This window comes from Petaurus breviceps, unplaced genomic scaffold, assembly GCF_028583685.1.
Source record: "Petaurus breviceps papuanus isolate PSGF00001 unplaced genomic scaffold, PetGlider_PUasm1.0 90515, whole genome shotgun sequence".
Taxonomy (NCBI): domain Eukaryota; kingdom Metazoa; phylum Chordata; class Mammalia; order Diprotodontia; family Petauridae; genus Petaurus; species Petaurus breviceps.
The window spans coordinates 429,931-456,023 of NW_027187269.1; the positions used below are offsets into that span (position 1 = coordinate 429,931).

General features: G+C 36.0%; 2 protein-coding genes across 11 annotated transcripts in view; one reads left to right on the forward strand and one right to left on the reverse strand.

Moving 5' to 3' along the window:
* The window catches only part of ATP5PF (ATP synthase peripheral stalk subunit F6), a 393,425-nt gene that overhangs the window by 10,414 nt on the left and 356,918 nt on the right, over window positions 1-26,093 (reverse strand). The gene's annotated exons all lie outside the window — the stretch shown is intronic.
* The window catches only part of GABPA (GA binding protein transcription factor subunit alpha), an 87,827-nt gene that overhangs the window by 1,248 nt on the left and 60,486 nt on the right, over window positions 1-26,093 (forward strand). For 5 of the 10 annotated variants that reach the window (XM_069062952.1, XM_069062954.1, XM_069062959.1 and 2 more), the window contains exons 2-3: window positions 8,121-8,199; window positions 18,904-19,048. In XM_069062952.1, coding sequence (XP_068919053.1) covers window positions 8,123-8,199; window positions 18,904-19,048 — 222 coding nt within the window. In that variant the 5' untranslated portion in view covers window positions 8,121-8,122. Of the gene's footprint in view, window positions 1-56; window positions 213-8,120; window positions 8,200-18,903; window positions 19,049-26,093 lie in introns of those variants that run through there. The other 5 variants (XM_069062955.1, XM_069062958.1, XM_069062956.1 and 2 more) reach the window with 3 other exon arrangements.

A 26,093-nucleotide genomic window follows, 5' to 3' on the forward strand; every position in this document is an offset into this window, starting at 1 on the left:
CCCCCCCCCCCCCCCCCCCCCCCCATCTTAATAATGCCCGGTACCGCTTGCTTTCGCTTGGTGCTTGCAGACGTCCATTGTTGCTTTCAGCTTGTGGCGCGGGGCTTACCTGGGACACCCCTCCCCCCGCCCCCCGCGTTCGGATTCAGCCGGTTTAGGTTTAAGTCATTCGGTGCCTCTGGAGATTGGTGCTGCAACCCCAGCCGCTCCCGGTGAGCAGCCCGAGGTGGCTTTTTCATGGAAGGATTAGAAGCGGGTAGTTTTGTAAACTTAAATTTTTTTTTCCTACACCTCTTGTTGAAATATCTGGAAGGCTACTTTAAAGTATAATATAAAGTTTAGATAAAACTCCCTGAGGGTAGTGAATACTTTCTTAGTTGATCTTTACCCAGTAGTAATTGGCACTTAATGTTTTATCTAATGATTCATCTCTAAGCATTCATCAGAGCTTAAAAACAAAGTTACCACATTGATATTGTACAATCAAATAAAGGCTAATATGGATCTCATATTTTAAGATTTAGAGCTAAAAAAAAGTACCTTAAATGGCATCAAATATTCCCTCATTTTATAGCTCATTTTGGCTATTGTCGAGCAGATGTTGAGTACGTGTGAGATAAATGGTTATTGAAGGGTAATTGTAGATATGACTTTGGGGAAAGAACAAAGATCATTTAAAAGATATCCATGGGGACAGAAAAAGATTGTGATTACATGAATTGTGTTGTTTAAGTACCAGCTGTATGCCAAGCATTGTAAACATTGGAGTCACAATTGTAAAAATGAGTCACTTTGAGCAATGGGGAGGGAGGAGAGGGTCAGGGAATGTGGGTGGGATAGAACATATTAACTAATACAAAGATGAAAGTTTTGGTTAGTGAATTAATAGGTATTATGAGTAGATAGGGGGGAAGAGAATAAACATTTATATAGTGCCTACTACATGCCAGGCACTGTGCTGAGTACTTCACAAATATTCACCCTTATTTGAGCCTCATTACAACCCTGTGAGGTAGGTGCTGTTATTTTCCCTGTTTTACAGTTGAGGAAACTGAGGCAAACAGAGGTTACTGTGACTTGCTCAGGGTTTCACAAGTAGTAAGTGTCTGAAGCTGGATTTGAAACTCAGGTCTTGCTGACTTCAGATGCAGGGCTCTATCCATTCAGCTTTCTTTGAGTAGAGACAAGATTTTCTAGTAGCAGTGGTAATGTTGATTTGATTACTGTTCCCAGGTCAAAAAGGGTTTGGGAAGGGTGTTAGAAGTCACTGTTCCTTTTGGAATCAGGGCAGATTGTAATTTGTGGGACCCTATTTTCTTGATGGATGAAGTGCAGTCTGGTGCCTTCTATAAGTGCCGTCTCTGTACTTAGTGAGGTAAATTTTTACTTATCCAATAATCAGATAGAGTACCAAAACTGAGTAGATTAAAGTAGAGAAGGAAGGTGTTATTTCTAGGGAAAGGGGCAACTGCAAAGCACTGGGCAAATAACTATTTCGATTAGCTTTAAAGTCTGGAGACTTTTACTTCTCCCTTAAATAGCCACACTTACAGAAAAACAGCCAAACTGATTGCTGCTCTGTTGTCTCATCTTCTGCTCCTCAGATCCTTTCATTTTCTTACCATCTCTTACCTCTCAAGTAAAATAGGTCTCTATAAGGTCACTAATAACTCTTCATGATAAAAACCAGTGACTTTTCCCTCATTCCTCATCCTTCATTATTTCTATGCAGAATTTGACACTGGAATAGCCCTTCCTTATGAATATTCTCTCTGGGTTTTTCCATCCTATCCCCTATTTTTTAGTAAGTCAAGGAGCCTTATTTAGGTGCTTATTGTGTGCTAGGCACTATGCTAAGTACTGGGTATGGAGATAAAAGGGGAAAAAAAGCCCCTGCCTCAAAGAGGGAAGTCAACACAAATGGGAGCTGAAAAGTGGGAAGGTTGGAGATACTTGCATGAGGACCAGAAAATGAAGGATGGATGGTCTGGATCAAGGGTAGGGAACTTGTGGCCTCAAGGCCTCATGTAGCCCTCTATGTCTTTGAGTGTAGCCTTTTGCCTGAGAACAGAACAATTTGTTCTGTGAAGTTTGGATTCAGTCAGAGGGCTGCACTTGAGGACCTAGAGGGCCACATATGGCCTCGAGGCTGCCAGTTCCCTACCCCTGACTGGACCTTTCCCTCAAAATGGAGTTATTGTAGGGGTAGAGAGAGAAAGCAGTTGAATCTGTGGTCTTGAATTATTGTCAAATTTTGAATTGAGCCCTCTAATGTTCTTTTAGTAGACATACTGTCTCATCAGCTTCCATGGGTTCCACTGTCATTTTAGATAACTCCCAAATTACTCATCTAGCTGTCCTTTTTTTCCTGAGGTCCAGGCGGCTATATCCAACCACTTACAAAATAGCTCTTATCTAGATATTCCATAGACATCACAAATTGAAGGTACCACTGTCCTGTCAGTCACCCACCATTAGCAATAACAGTTATCCTGGATTCTTCCTTCTTAAAACCCCCATATTTTGTTCATTGACAGGTCTTATCTGTTTTCCTCTAGCATCTTTTCCTATCTCTCCACTTAAACAGCTACCATCCTAGTTCAAGCCCTCGTCATTTCTCGCCTAGATTATTGTAAGAGTCAGTCTCTCCTTTCTAATTCATCTTTCATAATGTCTAGCTATCTTATTTTACAGAGAAGAAACAAGTTGCAGAGAGGTTAAATGGCTCACTTAGTGTCACACAGGTACTAAAAATGAGGGAACTTGAAACCGGGTTCTCTGACTCCATTTCTGGTGCTTTTTCTGCTGTACAATGCCTTTTTGTAAGGCATAGTTTTGGCCATGTTATTACACTGCTTGAGTATGTTTAATGGCACCCTTTGGCTTCTAAGATAAATATAGCATTTAAAGCCCTTTACAATATGGTTCAGCTTACTTTTCTGCAAATTTAAAAATACCAAATAAGGTGAGCATTTCCATAAATAAATCAGACAGAAAAAGAGACTTGTAAATGAAACTGCGAATCTATTACATTCCTTTTGCTCTAAAGCAGGGGTGTCAAATTCAAATAGAAACTGATCCAGAAAGCCACAAATTAACATTATAGATGTTGTATTTGTATTTATTTTGTTAAACATTTCCCAATTACATTTTAATCTTGTTTCAGGCTGTCCTTGGGAGTTTTGCAGGCCATTTGGGGAGGGAGTTTAACACTTCTGCTTTAAAATATATAATAAATTAGCTGTCTGCTGCTGTCTTCCTGGCCTTTGACTTCAAGAAGTTGTAGCGTGCCCAATGGCCACACCTTGGTTAAAAACAAAAATCTCAGCAGACTGCTAAACAGGTTGAAGGTAACCAGAGGGCATCAAATCTGTTTGTGAGTTAGGGGGATGTTTACCCCAAGCACATGAAAACTTCCTCTAGTGGAATAGATGAATGAGAACTCATTTGTTGGCTATGAAGGTGACAGAGGCAAGAGAGGTGGGGTACTTAGAGCTTAGCCAAGTTCTAACTAAGAGGATTCAGTGGATGGCCTTGGTGTCTTCCATGTCTAACAAAGCTTGAAGTTCTCCAAAGATCCTGCTTCAACTACACTCATGGCTATTGGAGCAGATTGTTCTCATCCACCCATTCCATCAGGGAAAGTCGAATTCTTGGGTTAGACACTGCCCTAACTTGGCAGAGGATTTGAGACCCCTGGGTTACCCTCAACCTTTAGCCTGTCTGCCAAAATGGTTTACTGGGGTGTGGCCTCTGTGCATGCTACAACTTCTTGGAACCATAGGTAAGAGGTGAATCAGGTAGAAAGCCACCCTGAAAAGGGCTCAGCAGCCTTCACATCAGAGTTACTAGTCTTCCCTGAACATACCCTGTGCCCCTTTTGAGGCCTAGTAATGGCTTCACTGAGTCAAAGGGTTGGCTATGCCAGAGTGGCTATAATTACCATTTCACCAACAGGGCATTAGTGTGCCCATTTCCCCCAGACCTTTCAGCATTTGTCATTTTTTGAGGGTCAATTTTGCCAATCTTGTGTGTGTGAGGTAGAATCTCAGGATTGCTTTAATTTGCATTTGTCTAGTTTTTAGTGATTTCGAGCATTTTTTTCATAATGATTTAGAGTGGGGGTAGGGAACCCTCAAGGCCTTTTAACTGAGTTCAAGTTTTACTAAACAGATCCTTTTATTAAGGAGATTTGTTCTGTGAAATTTGGATTCAGTCAAAGGGTTGCATTTGAGGACCTAGAGGGTTACACTTGAGGATCTAGAGGGCCACATGTGGCCTTGAGGTTGTAAGTTCCCCACTCCTGGTTTAGAGTTTTCCTTTAAAATTATTTATATCCTTTGGCCATTTATCAAATGGCAAATGATGTTTGTTCATATAAATTCAGATTAGTTCTTTATAAATCTTGGAAATGAGACCTTTGGCATTCTAGAAAGCTATTTGGAACCATGTCCAAAAATTATACTTGCATACTCTTGACCTAGCACTACCACTACCAATTCTGTGCTCCAGAGAGAGCAAAGGAAAAGGACTCATATATTCAAAAATATTTATAGCATCTCTTTTATAGTGGCAAAAAAATTGGAAACGGGGGGTACCCATCAGGAGAAATGATTGAACAAGTTATGATATATGAATGTGATAGAATGCCATTGTGCTATAAAAAATGATGAAAGGTATACTTTGAGAAAAACTCTGGAATATTTATGTATACAAATGGATGCAGAGTGAGGTGAACAGGACCAGGACAATTTTTATACTATAACAGAAATTTGCAAAGATAAATAACTTTGGAAGACTTAGTAGGAACTCTTATCAGCAATGATCACTCACAGTTCCAAAGGACTTCTAATAAAATATGCTATCTTCTGATAGGTGATGGGGTAAAAGTACAGATTGAAAAATATTTTTTGGACATGCACACTTCTAGAATTTGCTTTGTTTGACTAAACATGCTTGTGATAGGGGTATTGATTTTCTTGCTTCTTCAGTGGGAACATAGGAAGTGGAAAGCAAATTTTCAGAAAAATACAAATTTTAAAAGAATTAATAAGAAAGTTTAAAAAATGAAACGAAACCTATATCAGAGAAACTTTGTTGCAAATATTTTTTTCCCAATTAATTATTTCTTTCTAATCTTAGCTTCTTTGGATTTGTGCACAAACTTTGGTTTTATGTAATCGAAATTTCCCATTTTATCTTCTTTGATCAAATGTTTTCTTAACAGTCGGTAAGCACAGCGGGATCTTGTATTCTTTATACCTTTCAATCAGTTTTGACTGGTCTTCTGTAGAATATTATTTTCTAAAACTCGTCTGTTCTCTTTTCATACTATCAAGTATGAACTTGATTTCATGTGTAGATTATTTTTATAAAGATTTTCTAGTGATGAGAAAGTTAGTAATTGTATTTTCTTGTTCTTCTTTAGTCTATGAGTTCTTCTACAAGTTTGGTAACTGCCCTTCTTTCAGATACATTGGAAATCAGTTCCTCAGCATCCTCAAAATTGTTTTCTCCAGCAAAAACTCTTCTGTGGTCCATCTCTACTCTTTACATCTTAGTTTTACCACTCTTTTGCAGCATATCAAGGATGATAATTGTTAAGAGTCCACATGTGATGGCTCCACTGTCATTGGAGAAAAAGTTTGTTATAAAAATCTTCATATACAAGTGTCTTCCTTTTTTTTTGTCTATTTTTTTTTTGGTCCTATTTTCATCCTTTAAAGCTTAAGTAATTTGATAAGGATTTTTGAGTTTTCTGGCTAAGTTTTCTGTAAATTTGTTTCTCTCTCCATGCTTTTCACTGCTATTTTCCCTTTATTGGCCCTCAATCATGAGGAATTCCTCATATGAAATGAAATAATAATTGTAAAGCACTTAGAACAGTAACTGGCACATAATAATTGCTACATAAATATCATTATTATCATCACCAAAGGAAGAGGCTTTGGTATATTAAGTCAATCAGTAAAGAGAATAGGGTTCTATTGCCTAATTTGGAACTTTAGCAGGCTACTTGTGTCTCTAAAGAAAAGTACCCTGTTATGGTGCTACCTGTGGCCTCCTTCTGGGTCTGTTTTATAACCGTATCTATGAGATGTGTATGTGCCTTGAATTTCTAATAATGACATGTGGCTTTAGGCTCAAGACCTGGGAGAAAATGTGGCAGCCACTACAATCTTTATTAGATAAAGAGGGATGTAAACCCACCTTAAAGAATTAAAAAATCTCAGTGTTTCATTTTGTACCACATCCCAATACGGTTAACTAAGTTAAGCTGACTCATAATCAGATGAGATAATATCTGTAAAGTGCTTAGCACAGTGCCTGGCATCTAGTATGTCCTTAATAAATGCTTGTTCCTTTCTTTCCCTCTTCCACATCCTAAAAATAATAAGTATATATATCTTTCTCCTACTACCGTTTACTTGTGTATCAGCAATTATATTCTTGGGGCCCAGTATGTACCATGTTTATAACCTACTGATTAATCTGAAAAGAACTTGAGATAAATATGCCATTATCTCCCTCCTCATTAAAAAATATTACCTCTCAAAAGAATCAGCAATCCAGTCCTTCACTCAGGCAGTAGCCTCAGTACTATTGATATTTGATTTTATTAAAAAAACATACCTCATCAACCAGTGAACCTTACTACAGTTCCCCAGCTCATTCCCTTCAGCTATTAGAATACTACCCCAAATTACAAAATTCAGAGTTTTGAGGCCCACATGTAACTCAAGGTATTACAAAACTCAAGAATAATTCTTTTTACTTAACAAAAAAAAGTAACTCAAATGAATTGACTTGAGAGGTCATCAAGTCTAGTACCTTCATACTGTACATTAGGAAACAGAAGCTCAAAAAAGCTAAATGACTAGTTCAGGGTCATTGAGGAAATTAGCAGCAGAACTGAAACTTAATCCCAGGTATTCAAACACCAAATATTACTGATGTTTTAGAACTGCAGTAGTCTTCATCAGTCTTGTGCCAACTAAATCACTGAGCCAGAATATGGATCTTGTAGTGATTTGGGAAGGAGAAAAAGTATGGAAATTGAGTCAAAACAGTTGTATCCAGCTGAATTCATTTTAAACCTTTTATTAAAGCATCATATTCTCAAAGCCTCTACACACCTCCTTTTCAAAAAGGTTTTTCTTCAGGGATAATGTACACTGTCCTCATTTTTTGCCTCAGAAAAAGATAGTAACTTGTGGGATTTGAAAGGTGCCTCCTTCCTTAATAAAAATGCCAAATGTTATTTTCCCTGATTTAAGTTCTCTTCATGAACTGCATACCACCCTAGAATCTGGATCTCCTTGATAATAAGATGCAGTACCAGACAGATACTTCCCAGGAATATTTTCTGTAACCATTGGACAGAGAAAATAGGATGGTTGAAAATATAATCATAGCTTACCACCCCCATAGACTTTCCATACATAGAAAGCACTACGTTAGTGGCAGAACCTTGGTGGAATCTGAGTTGTAGAGGCAAATAGAAATTTCTTTTTTTTAGATCACTAGAAAGCAAGATGTCTTTAGGGGGAGGAAAGCACATACACACATTTTTCTTTCTTCCTAGATTCACTAGATAGAAGGTTTACAATCCACATTGATAAAATCATAGATCCTTGAAGTATTGAAATGTTTGATTTGGGGCAGTTATATAAGCCACTTAGAAAACAACCAACCAAAAGATTCTGTTTTATAAAAATATTTCTTTTATACTCAGTCATGGTATGAGTTTTTTATCCTCCCCAAATATGAATCATATCTCTGCATTACTTTATGTACTTTTATACCTACCCCACAGGGTTGTTGTGAATAAGATGCTTTGTAGAATTTAAAGGACAAATATAAATTGAGTTATTTTAACTTTTTAAAAAATGATGTGTATGTCCAGTGATTGAATGGATGTGAATATTCTTTCTATCTATATATTACATTGCAACTATAACTAGGTTAAGCTTCAGGTAAGAAAACATTGGAGGAAATGCACATTATGATCATTATGATTTGTTTTATATTTTCAGTCTGTATCAGTAGTTCTGTTGTGTTTAGATTCGGGCTTTAAAAATCTAAATATTGCAGGACTGGTCTTTTTTTTTTTTCCCCAGCCATGACTAAAAGAGAAGCAGAAGAGCTGATAGAAATTGAAATTGATGGAACAGAGAAACAAGAATGCACAGAAGAAAGGTACAAATTGTATTATTCTTCATTTACATCATTTAATGTTCTTCACTGAAATATCAAACCCAAGTTTTCATTGACTGAAAGCATCACAGGTTTTATTTATTGACTTTTCTTTTGACTAAATAGGTAGTGTGCTATAGTGTATAGAGAGTTAATCTTTTAGTCAGGAATACTTTTGAGTTTGTGTCTTACCTCTGACTGGGTCAGGTTTTGTGATCCTGATCATATTACTTAACCTTTCAGTTCTCTAGACAACACTCTCAGACTACAAGTTACAAAGAAGCAACTGGCCTGCATTTGTAGAAGGAAATTCCTCACCAAACCTCCCTGTATAAATGAAGTTCTTTGTGAAGGAAGAAAAAAATTCATCATAAACTAAGAATCAGAAACATAAATAAGAACCTAACATGTTACTTCGTGATTGAGAATTACTAGTTTTATTAATTTATACTCCCTTCTGCTCCCAGTATGATCACGTGGGGCCTTTTTCCTCTTCTCAAAACTGACTACTTTATTCAGAAAGATTTTAACAGATATGCTTGCAGAATGTATTTATAAAATCTGGCAAGTCTGCTGAGTATGTAACTGCTTCTAGGCTTTCTTCTCAACTATATAACTGAAGATAGGGCTTATCAAATGACAAAAGCTAGATTGCATATTTTTAAACAGCAAATAAAGTAAAGTTTGAGCATGCAGTCATTCAATTTTAAAATTTGTCAGCAGCCTCTTCTTTCTTATATTCCATTGGCTATTTCCAGACTGCCCCCCCCCAAAAAAAAATGAAATTATGTTTGACATAATTTTTAATGTGACTTATTTTTCTCATTCCTGACTTTGGGGCTAATTCTACACCTAGATTTTCAAGCTCTGGATTAAGATTAAAACAGTATATTAAAAGTCTACAGCACAGTTTACCAAAACCAAAACCAGATTCTCAGTTCGGCTTGTTATGCCTTGCTGTTTAACCTTAATGTCTGGGCCTTAGTTTCTTCCTATGCAATCAAGGAGCTATACCAGGGGTGGGGAGCCTGTGGCCTTCTAAGTCCTCAAGTGTGGCCTGCAAACTGAGTTCAAGTTTTACAGAAGAAATCCTTTTATTAAGGGGATTTGTTCTATGGTTTGTATTAAGTCAGAGGCTTGCACTTGAGGACCTAGAGGGCCACATGTAGCCTTGAGACTGCAGATTCCCCACCCCTGGGCTAGACCAAATCAGAAGTGTCAAATATGTGGCTCATGGACTATTTGCGACCCATAACACTCCTTAGTGTGGCCTAAACCAGATGAAAATGTAGTTGGGAAATATTTAACAAAATAAGCAAAAATACAATAGAACATAAATAATGTTAAATTTTAAGATATGTCATATTTGTCCTGCAGATATCTTTCTGTATGATTTATTGGCTCCCATTTCTATTTGAGTTGATCCCAATGGACTAGATGATTTCTGAGGGCCTTTCTGGTTCTGAAACTTTCTGCTCCAGAGTAGCTTCCAGGGACAGATTGGCCCCTAAATTCACAATAGGAAAGATTGAATCATTCCCAGATAACTTAATCTTTTTCTTTTTACTTCTCATTTGAGGAAGAAGGGAGAGAATTTGAAACTCAAAATTTTAAGAAATGAATGTTAAAAAATTTTACACATAATTGGAGAAGAAATATTAAGTTTTATTTATTTTTTTAATCAAATGCTTTATTAACTTCTAGTTTATATCATTAATTTCCGCAAGATTTTGAGTTACAAATTTTCTCCCCGTTTTTCCCCTACCCACCACCCCAAAATAGCAATCCCACTGGATATCCCCTCTTCCAATCTGTTCTCTCCCATATCTTCTCCCATACCCCCTCCAACTTTCCAGTAGGGCATGGTGGATCTCTATGCCCCAGTGCCTGTATATCTTATTTCCCATTTACACTTAAAATAATATTTACAATAGCATATATATATATATTTTAAACATATGATTTTAAAACTTTGAATTCCAGATTCATTCCCTTCCTCCCTTGTCACCCACCCTTACTGAGAAGATAAGCAATTCAGTACAGGTTGTACATGTGTAGCTGTGCAAAACATTTCCATAGTAGATATATTGTAAAAGACTGACTATATTTCCTTCCCTCTTATCCCACTTTCCACTTATTCTATTCTCTACTTTGATTCTGTCCTTTTTCAGAAGTGGATGCTTCCAACTTCCCTTCCCCTCATCCTGCCTTCCCTTCCATCATCCTCCCTCTCATCTCCTCCCCCCCTACTCTCCTGTAGGGGGAAATACCCTATTTAGTGTGTATGTCATTTCCTCCCTAAGCCAAATTCAATGAGAATAAGGTTGACCCATTCCCTTTTGCCATCCTGTTCTTCCCCTTGTTTGTAACCATTTTCGCTTACCTCTTCTATATGAGATAGTTTACCCCAATCTGTCTTTCTCCATCTTCTCTCATTATATTCCTCTCTCACCTCTTAATTTCACCTTTTAAGTATCATCCCTTCCCATTAAACTGGTCCTGTGCCCTCTACCTATGTATACCTGTACACATATATATCCACTATGTATTCATATTGCCCATATACCCTCCTATATAGACATAAATATTCTATTCCCTTCAATTATTCTCATGATGAGAAAAGTTTCATAAGTTACAATTATCGTTTGTAGGATGTAGGAATGTAAATAGTTCAACTTTGATAAGTTGCTTATGATTTCTTTTCCCTGTTTATCTTCTCAAGAAATACTAAATTTAGAAAAATTTTTTTACCAAATAAAGCAAACAGCAAGGCTATACACAGGTGCAGTTCTTCATATCCTTTTTTTATTTATAAATTTATTTATTTTTAGTTTTCAACATTAATTTCCACAGGATTTTGAGTTATAATTTTTTCTCCCTGTTTTTCCTCTACCCCTACCCCAAAATAAAAAGCCTACTGAATAGCCCTTACCCCAATCTGTTCTCTCATGTCCTCCCCTACCACCCCCCTAACTTTCTAGTAGGCTTCATATCCTTTCTAAATGGAACATACTTGGGTCACAGACAGAAGTAGACTGATGGTTCTGAGGAGCTCCTACCTCTTTTAAGGTACAAATCTCAGCAATATTTCTAGCTATGTAGTACTACATATGAAGAGTAGAGACTGATTTGAGCAAATCAGGGGTCTTCCAATGATCTTTCAGTCAATCATCAAGCTTTTATTAAGTGCTTACTATGTGGCCAAACAAGCTCTGCAAATAAATAGAAAGGTAAAACCAGTTCCTGACCCCATGGGCCTCACATGGAGAAGCAACATATGAATAACATATAAATAATTAGGTACATATGGGATATTTACACAATAAAGGAAAGACAGTCTGAGAGGGGAAGGCTTTAGCAACTAAGATCATTTCTGAGGACATTTGATATAAATATTAATTCCAAGAAGGCTTATTTCCATTCTAGTTGTCCATGACTGAAGGCTGCAAATGCACTAAAAATCATTAATGCCTTGTAGCTTAATCAGCCCCTTCTAACCTAAGAAAAATAAATAATGCCTGAGATATCCCACCCAATTGCCATTAGTCCCATTTTTGGGTTCATACCGGGACTAAGACTATATTTCATGTCTAGGAATAAATAATGTAGACTTTGGTTCTAAGTTCTGACTGATAAAACATTTATGGGGAGAGTGCATAAGCTATACTGTCAGCAAAGGAAAAGAAGTGATCAAAGCCAAAAAGCTACAGCCATCCCTCGAAGTCAGAGCAGCTATGGTATTACCAGTCACTCGATGAAGCCCATACCAACAGCCCACTCAGAAGTCTGCCCAAGATCCATGTTTCAAAAAGTCACCAGAGACAATTGAGCTTGAAGAAACAGCAGAGGATAGAAGCCCACAATAAATGGGACCATCTGAAAATGAGACACTAGAGCAGTTGAGTGTCCAAATCTTCACAAGGACCACTAGAGCTAACAGTTGCAAGGAAAGGAGCCCACAGGGAATGTTGCCCTCATGAAGGATCTTGGCACCAGTGGGCCCAGGCTTAGCGCCTTCCTGGGCCCTACCCATCCTATTCATGTCTTCAGTGAGAGTACCAATATCAGTAACATCTTCAGGGATATAGTAATGCTGAATACAAATAGTGGAGTCTTCCAGTGATCTTTTAATCATTCAGCAAGCTTTTATTAAGTGCTTACTATGTGGCAGGCATGTACTAAGCTCTGAGTATAGAGAGAAATGCAAAAACAGTCCCCAATCTCATGGACCTCATATTATAATGGAAGAGACAAAGTATAACTAACTAGATATATACAAGATATTTATAGAGTAGATGGAAGGCAATCTGAGGGGAAGGCATTAGCACATGGAGGAAACAGGAAAATCTTATAAAAAGTAGCAATTAAGCTGAGTCTTGAAGAAAATTAGGAGAACCAAAAGACAAAGGTGAGGGGGCAGAGCCTTCCAGGGATGGAATACAGTCAGCTCAAAGGCATAGAAATGAGAGATGGAGTGTTGTGTTCAAGAAATTACAAATAGACCATATAGCCATCTAGTAAGGTACATAGAAAGGAGTAAAGTGTAAGAAGACTGGAAAGAAAAGAAAAGGTCAGAAGCTTTAAGAAGAGCTTTAAATCCTAAATAAGTTTATATTGTATTCTAGAAGAAATAGGAGTCAGTGGCATTCATTGAGCAGGGTAGGAACATAGACCTGTGCTTTCCAAAAATAAGCTTGGAAGTTGAAGTGAGGAGAGACAAGAACAGTTAAAAGACTGTTGCAGTAGTCCAGGTGAGGTAGTGAGAGCCTAAAAGAAGGTGGCAGATGTGTGAATGAAGAGAAGGGGACATGTAAAGGTAGCAGGACAAGATTTGTTTGGATATGAGGGTTAAGTGAAAGTAAGGAGTTGAGAATGAAACTGAGGACTCAAGCCTAAGCCACTGGGAGAATGATGCTGTCTGTAATGTAGTTCAGAAAGGGGGTGGGGTGAGGGGAGTATTGAATTCTGTTTTAGATATTTTGAGTTTTAGATATTATTTAGTGTCTGGCACATTGAATTTGAGATACACAAGAGGCGTTTGGGGATGTTAAACTTGAGGTCAGGCAAGAGAGTAAACCCGATTGAAGGTAACTGAGAGGTTGGTAAAAACCTGTTGGTAAATTAGGGGGATGTCTATCCCAAACATATGAAGACTTCCCTGGGTGGATAAGAACAGTTTGTTCCAACAGCCATGAAGGTGTCTGAAGCAGGTAATGTGGAGCAATTAGAGTTGGTCAGGAAACGAAGATGCCAAAGTTATTCACAACATCTTGGGGCATTGCCAGTTGTTTTGACTTTTGTGCTGCAACTGGACTTTGATGACTCTGGAAAAAAGAGTGAGGCTGATGATTTTTCGCAACTCTGCCGCACTTAAGTCCAGTTCATGCATGAGTCAGGACATCACCCTGTGATGTCATTAGTCCTCTTTGAAAACAAAGGACAAACAACAGCACGTACACCTGGGAATTGTGTAGAGATTGACAATTGGAACAGATGAGGTGGTAAAGAGCAAATAGAAATAAGGTCCCCAGACAGAAGCTTGGGGAATACCCACAATTAGTAGGAACAATATGCATGAAGAACCAACAAAGGAGACTGAGAAGGAAGCACTGGATAGATAGGAGGAGAACTGGGAGAAATCAGTGTCATGAAAACCTAGAGAGGAAAAGAGTATCCAGGAGGAAGTTAATTAACAGTGTCAAAAGCTGCAGAGAGGGAGGGGGGGTTGGGGTAGCAGTTAGGATAAAGAAAAGCTACTTAGCTGTGGCAGTTTAGAGATAATTAGTAACATCAGAGAGAACAGTTAGTTTCAAGTCAAATGTTGAAGTTGGAAGGCAGATTTCAAAAGGTTGAGGAGCGACTGAGAGGAGAAATGGAGATAACTAGCATGGATGGCTTTCTTACAGAGGTTAACCAAAAGGAAAAGAGCCATATCTCTGCTTAGAAAATATGAGCAAAATAAGGAAAATTGCTAAATTAGCTACCATAGTTAGTGAATTCAGTACATTGACTAGTGTTTACAGGTGGTTGCTAAGTTATTTTTCAGTTGTGTGACCCCATTTGGAGTGATTTGCCATCTCCTTCTATGGCTCATTTTACATATAAGGAAACTGAGGCAGAAAGGGTTAAATGACTTGCCCAGGGTCAGTCATGCAGCCTGTAAGTGTCTGAAGCCAAACTTGAACTCAAGAAGATGAATTGTCCCTGACTTCAGGCTAGGCACTCTGTCCACTACCCCCCCAGTTGCCCTGTATCAAAAGCTAAGACCATGGGAAAGAAGCTTTGAAACATCAAACATCTATTTTGTACAATATAGGAGACAAACAGGATGACAGATGGGGGAGTATCAAATGAGGTGAGACATGGCATTATTCACAGGCAGCAGGGAAGCAATCAATAGATAAAGATTGAAGATTAGAGATTGAGTAAGAATGATAGTAGGGGCAATCTGCTGGAGAAAATGAGAAGGATTGGGATTAGGGAATTGACCTTAAAAGCACAAGAGCCGACTCTCTATACAAGGATATAATATAGGAAAAGATATAATGAAGGAAGATTTTGAGTGATGGGATGAGAAGGCAAATGGTGTGTGTGTCTATGTAGTATGAGTCAAAGTTCCTGGCTAAAAGGCTTGGATTGGAGTGGGGAGCACAAGGAGAAAGATAAAAAGGTTTGGAGCAACCACTGTGGATAGATAGTAGGATAGTGAACAATTAGGGAGAATGTTTGCCTCCTACAGTGAGGGCCTAGTTGAGTTTAAGTGATATAAATTTGTATTAGACTCACTTGGCATGGTTTTGTGATTTCCTCCTCCATTCAGTAGCATATAACTCCACAGCAAATGATATTTTTGAAATTCAGTATTATTTACTGTCTGAACCATCATTTGACATTTACTTTGTGATATCACTAAGAGGTATGTGTATGTATCTTTATGAACTTGAAGGCGACCTTGGACATCACCTGGTCCAATCCTCTCGTGTTACAAATGAGAAAATAGGCAATGTCCTCTGTATTCAAAACCAGTTACTCTGGTTTTTCCCACCTTCACCCTTTTGAACTGAACTCCATCATGGCCCCAGAAAACTTTATAAAACCTCCTCATCCTTCAAGTTTTTATCCATAACTCATCAGTACCCTCTTCTCCTCTGATTGGAGTATTGAAGAGTGGAACAAAGAACTTCTCCCAAAGTCTCCAATTGTAGAGGACTCCCAGACCAACCAGCTCTTCATTTTCCATCTGGTCTGCACCTTTGTTCTGAACTCTTATGATACCCTTGAGACAACCCACAAAAGGAAACTGAAAAGGGGTGTTTATTTCATCATACCCTTGAGCCAGTACCTTCCCCCCTTTCAGCTTCCTTTTGTAGGTTGTCTTCTATCATTGGATTTTAAGCTCCTCGTGGGCAGGGACCGTTCTTCTTTTGGTATTTATATTCCCAGGAATAAAACTATTCCCCAGTGGCTAGCTTAGTACCTGGCACTTAAGAGGTGCTTAATAAATGTTTATCGATTGACAGAGTGATGCCATATCCTATACTTTTTTAAATACACCACACTTTAGTTTGGGAATTATAGAGAGACGCCATGTATAACTGAATGTAACATTTTTGGTGAGGAATGGATAGGAGATACACCACCACAGCGTAGCAGCAAGCATCCTAGCATACCCAGGATGGCGGCTAGCACAGGTTCTTAGATCTGCTTTTCTAAAGGAAAGCAACTCAAAATGGGTTAATAATCTTACTTTAATCAAATATCTATCCTTTACTTAGTTCAGGGGAAAAAGCACGCTGAACTTCAGAGAATACAAACAAGTTGCAAGCAGAAGTCACAAGCAGACAGAGAAACAGATCAGCAGACAGGCTTCCAGCTGTCTGACCATTACATCCATACCTAGTTAGTTACCAGAGAGGGAATCACTGACATCTGGGTTTTCAAAGCCAGGGGGCTCAATGGCTGCCCAGAGTCTCATCTGGTCAAATCACATAACTCTTCTCAAAGTGAGCCCCAAAACAAAATCTCTCATCATGGTATAAATAGCCTTCTCCTGACTCAGAGAATGCAACAACCCTCTTTACCCACTGCCCAATCACAAAGTAACAAGATGTGGGCATTCCTGAAAAACAAGCTTCCTGCCATAGGCTCCATGTGACCACATTCAGCCTATTAGGAGGCAGAGTATATTTTCAAATTTGGGAAGGTTCTCAGAGTCACTTAAGCCTAACAAAGGATCAAGGGGCAGGGAAGATCTTCAGATTTCCATTCCCATAACACACAGGGATTAAATACAAAAGGAAAATAGCCATATCTGTACATAGAAAATATGAGCAAAATAAGGAAAATGGCTAAATTGATTACTGTAGTTAGCGAACACAGTATATTGACTAGTGTTTATATTAAAAAAGTGGTTGCTGTGGAGTGATTGGTCATTTGCTTCTCTAGGTCATTTTACATATGAGGACACTGAGGCAAAAAAGGATTAAGTGATTTTCCCAGGGTCACTTATGCAGCTATTAAGTGTCTTCCTGACTTCAGGCCAGGCACTCTATCCACTGTGCCACCTAGTTGACCTATATCAAAAACTAAGACCATAGAAAAGAAGCTTGAGAATATCAGACACATCTATGATTTTGTACAATAAAGATTAGCTGTAATGATGTTGACATAAGTTCCAGTGTCTGGTGGTGATGATACTACTAACATTTTATACTACTAACTACATTTTACTCCTAACTATATGTACTAACTACATTTATACTACTAATATTTATATAGTACTTACTACCTATCAAAGATTTGTTGCACTTGTCCTTCCTTTTCGAAGAGGACCATGGCATCAGGGAAATGATGACATAACTTGCGGTTGACTTTGATTTTAGTGAGGGAGGGCTGTGCAAGGACACCAGCCTCACTTTCTTCTCCAGAGCCCTCTGGATGCAGTGACCTGATAATCTCAGGATGAATGGAGATGACCCAGGATGCAAACCTATCCAACTTATTTACCTATCAGAGATAAATGGTTGGAAGAAGGCTCCACTTTATTTGTTAGGACCAAGAATCCTTTATAAAGCTCAAAAAATAGGTGCTTAACAAATATTTTTACAATGAATAAAAGGTGGTGATTTACAGTGGAGGGTGTGAATCTGGACAGGGGATTTAGTATGTGATACACATTTTTAATTAGATAAATATGTATTTGAATGTGACCATCAGATTTTCTTAATCATTAACTACATTTTGAACCTTTTATGTAGCCATCTAGAAGAAAAATTTACCTAACTACTTTGACAATTTGTCCAAGTTACAGTTATAGTTAATATTTATTGTAATTATACTGAAGATTTTAAATTACTTTCTGAAATAACTTGTACTTGTTAACTAACAAAAAACTGGTTTTTGTATTATAATTTGAAATCAGTTTCAAGTGAGCAAACATTGATTAAATAATCACTTAACCAGCATTTATTAAGCACATATGTTTGAAAGGAACAGTATCAAGTACTGTTGAGACAGAGATGGAAAATGATAGTTATATCCCACAGGGATATAAGTAGTATTTATGTCATAAACACAAATATTATAGAAGATGGAATGTGAAGCTGAAACAGGAGAAATCCAGACAAAGTACTTCAATAACATTTGAAGAGAGACCATTTTAAGCTGGGAATGGGGCTGTAAAAGGGAGGCTTCCTGGGGTGGTAAGTGCTAGAACTTGAGTTAATATAATTTCAACAGACATTAATTTTCCTTATGATATCTCTTATTTTGCTTTATTTAACTTTTCAGTAGTGTTTGTTTATAGATAATAGAGTTAGAATAGGGAGGGATATTGGAAGTAATCTCCTGATCTCTTTATTTTATATATGAGGAAATTGAAGGGAAATGGTAATGTGGTTTGCCTAGATCAAAGAGGGTGGGAAAGGATGTAATTTGAAATAATGATAGGGTTCAGAGTTTAGAGGCAAATCTTGAGGACTTTGATTAGCCTAAGGGCATTTATCTTAAAGGGAAATCACTAAAAGTTTTCTTGCAGAGAAGTTATTGTAAGACTTTCCCAGTTCTTTGCAGGGTTTTGGAGAGGGGAGAAACTGAAGGCAGAAATATCAATTAGCAAACTCTCTTGTTAATGATAAGTGACAATGCCTAAATGAAAGTAATGGCTCTATGAGTGAAAAGGAGTTACTGGGTAACCTGTGTGTTGTAAATAGACTACTTTACCAGAGTTCCTCATTCTTTGTGTCAAATATATTTACTGTGTTCATTTTTCTAGAATTTCATGTTCTTAGTAATGAAGCAGTCTCTTTAGTAAACTGATGATCATACAGGTTTTTAGTGAAAATATTTGGACTGTGTGTGTGTTTACTGAAAGTTGATACAGTTGACGTTTCTTCCATTAATGCATTTATATTGAGATGGTCCACATTCAGATTTTGGGAAAGGAGTTAATCTTTTCTTTACAAAAAAGCTCAAATAATTAAAAAATAGTATGCTTATTATCTAAATGTAATACTTTCATTAAAAATATATGTATACATGCACATATTGCATGAGGGAGGTGGGGACAGATACTTGTACTGGTAATTTGGGAATATTTTAAAATATGTATTAAACATTGCTGAGTTATATCATTAAGTTAGTATTTCTTTAAAGCTATTTTCTCAACAAAGAATTCCACTGTTAACCTTCGTATCCTTTGGTATTTAGCATTGTAGAGCAGACCTATACTCCTGCAGAATGTGTGAGTCAGGCCATAGACATCAATGAACCAATAGGGAATCTTAAGAAACTACTGGAACCAAGACTTCAGTGTTCATTGGATGCACATGAAATTTGCCTGCAAGATATTCAGGTAAAGTAAAAAAGTATAGAGTTATGTGTTTGGCAACAATTCAATTCTACCTAGAATATGTGAATGAATTTAATTTGTTCTTTATTTGTGATGAAGAGAATATGGTCTTTTTAGTTGTTTTTTCTCCTCTGATATGATTGAATTATTTAGTAAGTATAGATTTAATTCTGTCAGAGATATTATTAGCAGCTGTTTATATATTGAAAATCTTTCCCTAACAAATGACTTCTAATTTCTTACTGATTTGTGTTTTTCAAAGTGTAGAGAGACCATATAATTTAACTGAAAGGCACAATGGAAAAAATACAAGAACAAAATAAAGTTTAGAAGGGGACACAAATTAAGATAGTATTGATACTACCTTCTTAATTTAATGTTTACTTTTGAAAAATGCTATATGTGTTAGATTCACAGTTTTATAAGCAATCCTCCTCCTTTTCTTTGTTTATGGAAATATAAATATCAAGTTAATAATACAAAAATATCTTTTTTTTTTCCTAAGTGTATTGGATTAGAGTAAACAAGACCTGTATCTAATCTAGGCACTGCTAGTAGGCAGGTAACTTTCTGACTATGGAAAAGTCATATTTAATCTCTTAGTGCCCCAATTTCCTCGTCATTTGGAATTTCTTTTAACAGGATTTCACCTATAGCAGAACTATAACAAATTATCTTTGATATTCTTTCATAGTTGTGTCATTTTTAGTAAGGAAAGTATTTCTATCCTTTTTAAGCAACAACCTACATAGGGTCAAAGTTAGCTGAATGATGTTTGTTAAGGACATTTAAGCATGGTAACTAGAATTGATCACTATCATTCTGAGACTAGGTCTCACTCTATCATATAGTTTCCTGAATTTAGGAGTTTATCCTTCATGAAAAAAATCCGGGTGTAATGGAAATAGAACTGCCTTGAGAGTCAGGAAAACCTTAGTGCAAATCCTTTCTCTGACATATACTGGCTGTATGACCCAGACACGTCTTTTAAACTCTCAAAACCCAAAGCCACTCTAAGACTATAATTTGCATAACATTTATAACAAAATCATAGATCCAGACCCAAAAAAAATAAACCCAAACTCTGTCAATTTATTATTTTCATGTTCCTTTTACTTTTCCCACATTACTTAAATGTTTCCTTCATTAGCACTCCTATCTCAGTAGATCCCAAGGCAAGAAAAGGGCATTTAAAAAAAATTTGAAATAAGTCAAAATGCTTGGTTTGGTAGAAGGGACAATTCATAATTAAACTAGGTCCTTCAATTATCTGAACATAATTACTGCCCTCTTTTTTTTCTTGTTAGTATACGTAGTTATTACAAGCCTAAAGTTATTATACAAGCCTAAAGAAGACATCCTGGCTTCTCTTTTTAAAAGATGGGAACATAAGTAATCTTAAAAGACATGAAATTTACATTATGAAATTTTATTGAGAGGTATCTTGACTTCTGATCCTCCACAAAACAAGGTCTTAGTAACGTGATTTGCCTTGGTGTACAAGTTGTCCCAGTATGCTTTCAAAATCCCTTAATTCAACATTATGTAGAAAAACTAAAAGAAAGGAACTCTTAGGAAACTTTCTTACCTACAGCTGTGACTAAAACATTTAACTGATGAAGTTTGGTTTTGTTTTATTTTTAATAAGGCGACATTGGAAATTACTGCTTAAATGGGGAGACTTACAACAGGATAGTGGACTAAGATGTCATGAGAAATCCCATTTCACCTTTATCATCTCAAAAACAGCACCAAATATGCCAAATGAAACAAAAGGAAAAAAACAACAAAGTGCTTATAATAAAAATTGCCTCACAGAAAGCAAAACACATGAATAGAGAAAATAAGGAACAAAAAGATATCTCCAACATGAAAATAAATATTAAAGAGTACAAGTTACCCAGGAGAATACACTAGATAGAAACCCAGGACAGAAAAATGGGATTTGAGGGGATGTGGGAAAGGGAAGTGGGGAATAGCATCAGAAATGAAACTGGGTCTATCTATCATAAGTAATGTCAGTCTTTGTAATGAGCTCAGGAAATAATAATGGTAATAGCTAGCACTTATGGCATTGTAAGGTTTGCAGAAACACTTTAGAAATATTACTTTTGATCCTTAAAATAACTCTGTAGGTGTTATTATTATTCCTGTGTTACAATTGAGGAAACTGAGGATAAGAGAATTTAAGTGACTTGCCCAGGGTCACATAACAAATAAGTGTCTACAGCAGAATTTGAACTCAGACCTTCCTGATTCTTAAGACCAAGACTCAGTAAGTTAGCAGCAGTATGGACTAGTGGATAGAGAGCTTACCTGAACATCCAGAAGATTTGGATTAGAATTTTTACTCGTAGTGAATAGAGCACCTGCCCTGAAGTCAGGAGGAAGAAAAAGAATAAAACTGAATATCTTTGCATAATTGTAAGAGAATCTTAATAAAATGGTGGATTAGGAATAGATTTGTTCTAGTTGAAAGACTAAAGTCAAGACAAGAAAAAAATCAGATATCAAAGCAATTGGAAGAGGGGGTGGCTAGATGGCGCAGTAGATAGAGTGTGCACCCTGCAGTCAGGAGGACTTGAGTTCAAATCCAGCTTCAGACACTTAACACTTACTAGCCATGTAACCTTGGGCAAGTTACTTAACCCCAGTTTCTCTGTTTTCCCCCCTCAAAAAAACAAAAAGCAACTGGAAGAAATTTTGAAAACTCTGCAATGGGTAACAGAACTAGATAGAACTGAGAGACTCTTAAAATTATTGGTCTCTTAAAAAGAATAATAAAGAGGGGAAGAAACATAGATTTTGAGCTAGAAGACACCCTAGAGATTATCTAGTCCAGCAGTTCTCAAACATAGGCCCCCTTAACACTTTTTTTTTTTCATAAATATTTTGTTCATTTTAAACTTAAAAATGCAAAATGAGAAGAGGAAAAAAAAAGTCTACATCTACAGAAGAACTTAGGAGAAGATGCAGTATAAAACAATAAGTTTCCATTTCAAGAAAACCTATATAATAAATACTACACATTGTTTTCAAAGCTACCTGGCTTTTCTTTGCTTCCCTCTGTGTTTTCTTTTGTTTCTCCACTGTGCACTTTTTACTTTAATTTTTCCCTCCCTCCCTTTATTCTTCTAGTAATTATTCAGGACCCCCCCCCCCAAGAGCTTTTGTTTCTTTATCTATTAATATTTACCATTATAGAAATTAGAGTAGATAAAATTCTAAATATTAATTTATTTAAAATAATAATAAACTCATAGCATCTTAACACAAGTGAAATTTTTTTGAGAAATAACTTTTCCAAAATAAAAAAATTTGTGAGAAAAATAGCATAGTGTAAATGTCTTGAATATCTGCCTTATCGGAAACAGGCTTCTTGTAACTATTTCTGCATTCAGTCTGTGTTGATGAGTTGTTTTGTTTGAAGTTATGTGAAGAAAATCCAGCCTTACACAGATAAGTAGCTGGAAAAGTGAGGAATATTTTAATAGTAATAATTAATTTAAAATTAATTTTAATTTCTCAGAATTTTGCATATTTTTCTTTGATACTACACCAAAATTCAACAAGTAGTAGTTTCTTAAGTTTCTTGCAATGTGGAATCTGAAACCACATCAATGAACTTTTTGTATTCTGTTATCTATTGGTCTATCTTGTATTTTGAATATGTCTTTTACCCATTCATGACCTTGTAACCTTACACATTAGTCATTTGACAAATACTGGTTTGGTGAGTTATCCAAATCTTCAAAATCTTGTCACATTTCATAATATAGTATCCAAAAAAATCATATTAATAGTATTATCGTCTGTCCCATCAGAAAAATCTTTAAATAAGGAAAAATTGTCAAACTCAAGATGGTAGATATTATCCAAAGTTCTGATTTTTGCTTTAAAATAATCTAATTTTGTCATTGGCAACAAATACTGTCAGTTGTTTCCCTTGCCATAAAAGACTCCCTTTGTTCACTTTTGAGAAAATATCTTCTAAATAGCCAAGTCTGAATAAATGTAGTTTGTCATTTTTTTCCAAGTAAAAATGGTGGGAAAATGGTGACTAGTTCAACTCTCAACTCAAATGGTCTCACAAGTGCTTTTCCTCAAGACTGCCATTGTTTTAAGCTTGCAACTGCTGTAAGTGTTTTATGTGTATTTCTTATTTCATCACACAAAATATTAAAAAGACATGCTCAAGAGTCAACATTTAATAAAATTAACAATTTTTATTGCTTCATCAGGGACATTAAGTGAAACTGGCTTTTTTTTTTAATTGTAAGTGCATGGTAGTAAAGAATACAATGATTTCTAGTACAGTTTGGTTCTGCTGCCTTCATTTATGTAAAAGTGTCAGCAGTTTTACCCACCACTGTTTTTCTATCATCAGTACAAATAAAAGTCAACATAGTTATTCAAGATAAACCATGAGATTCAAAAAAGTTATTCAGCACCTTAAATATCCATGTTCCTTCCCCCCTCTACCCCACCACCTTTTGTTTGCTGCCAAGTATCAAGTATTTATATAAAAGAAGGTCTTCTATGATTAATTAGTGCCGAGACTGGAGGAATACAAACAAATCACCAAGTCCAGCAATTAGTCCATTTGTAAGTATAATTTTGCAGATGAAATTATTAGTCTTCATGTTTGTAGCTGGTCTTGTAGCCTCTGGAAATTTCCACTGTACCCTTGTGAGAGAATGAGTGTGAGGAAGGCAAATAATATATTAGTATAATTATGAAAATAGTTTTGATCTCACAGTTCCTTGAAGTTTTTTAGGAACCTCCCAGGTGTTACCAGATCTCACTTTAAGAACCTTTATTTTAATACTCTCTTTTTTAAAATGAAGAACCTGAGTCTTTGAGATAAGAAGTCATTTGTCTAAGGTCACACAGCTGGTAACTAGTAAAGTGGGGATTCAAATCTAGATTGTCTGGCTTCCAGTCATGCTCTTACATCATACCATGCCATATGTCAGGAGGTTGTGCAGGAATAAATCTTTGAGTTATTGCCAGCAGGGTCCAGAATGCTAATTGACAAGAATCCACAGTATACCAGCAGAATTGAATCCTAAATTCATAAATAAAATCCTAAATTATTCCATACATACTGTTGTCAAAGTTGGAAATTTCACTGATGAAGAAGAAGGGTCCAAACATTTGCTGGGAATGAGATAAAAACTGAGTTGATTTAATTAGAATTTTGAGCATAACTCTTCAAGACAAAACATGTTTTGAAAACCAAATAAGATTATTTTAGACATTGCTATAAAATAAGCAAAGTATGGCTAGTACTGTTATTAAGCAAATCAACCACAAAACTGAGCACTTTACAACAATGAATGTAAATGCTGATTCAAATTATATTTTGCTTTGAATAGAAAGGCCATTGTTTCTTTGATATATACTCACTTTACTAGATGCATATTAATTTGATGATTTTGCAAGAGAATCTTCAAGGACACAATAACTGTGGCTCCTTTGACAGATACTTCAGATTCCCACATTGAAGGGGAATGGAAAGAGAAAAAATAGTGAGGTGGAAGGATATTTACATAGGTGAGAGGTATACTGCGAGCCATAGGTTTCACAGATGAAGATCAAGCAGATCTGGAGATGAAAGGGAAAGGATGACATGAACATTCCTAACCTAGTACTCCTATTTGAGACTAGAAAGGAATGTAAGTCAAAAACTATTTATGCATAAGTGCATTGACAAAGATGAAATTTGATACTAATGAAATAAGACCAGTTCTCCATATTGATAAACTGTTATAAGGCATAGCTGTGAAAAAACAACTCAACATTCTAACCTTGAGTGTAAACAGATAGAAATCTTCTATTAAACCAAAAAGAGTTACAAAATGCATTAAAAAACAAAACAAAACATACAGTATATTTCCTGCTGGAAACAACAGAGCTATTAGGATACGTACAGATTCAGCATGAGACATTGCATGAGATACATGAGAGTGTATCTCAGCCAATTCTAACAAATTCAGGAGTTGTAGTCATGATAGTGGATTAAGTTGAATTCATAGTAATAAACATTAATAGACAAACAGGGAAAGCATATCTTTAAAAAATACTAATATTATTAAATGTATACACATCAAGTTCCATGGTAACTATTTAAAATAAAAATTAGCTGAAATGTAAAAAGGCCAGTAAAGCAATAGTAGGAAGTAACAGTTTGACAAATCAAACCAAAAATTTAAAAAGCTACAGAATGTTGAAAAACTGATATTGGAAACTTTCAATATGGATATTAGGCTATGTGCATGCATATTATTCACATTGTTAGAGAAATTTTAATTATATGTTTTGTAGACCTTTACCCAATAAAATAGTTGTGACATCATAAAATATAAAAGGATGCAGATCTAAAGAGATGCTAAAAAAAAAATAACTTGGTTCATAATTGGTCATAGACCAAGACATAGAGACAATTTTTAAGAGTAAAGGTAATAATAATCCACATAATTTATGAGATGCTTCTAAAGCTATCATCACACAAATTCATATCCCTAACAATTATATTAATGAAAGGGGTATTGAGTCTTACTTGTCTTTTTTTTAAATTAAAAAAATTAATAAACTTAAACCAAGGAAAAAACAAGAATATAAATATTAACCATTAAATAATCATACGTTGATTTAAAAAATAAAGACCAGTGAAGTTACAAAAATTTACTAACTTCAGATTTTTTTAAATGTGAGAGCAAAACTACCAAAATGCAAAGGGAAAAAGGTATCAAAATCAATGGAAAGAAAATGGAATAAATTAATAAATTATTATTTTTATTTGTGTTAACAAAATGAAAAATTGAATGAAATCCCTATAGAAATATGTGAAAATACCCAGATTGTCAGAACAAAAAAAAGATGACCCAAATGAAGTCATTAAAAACATTGGATTGTTTATCCCTCTTATAACCATTATCCCTCAAAACAATAGCAAAACACTAACAAAATAGTATCAGATTCATGAGGAATTTTATGAAAAATTAAAGAAGAAAGTTTCATATCCTATACAGAAGTTAAAAGTATA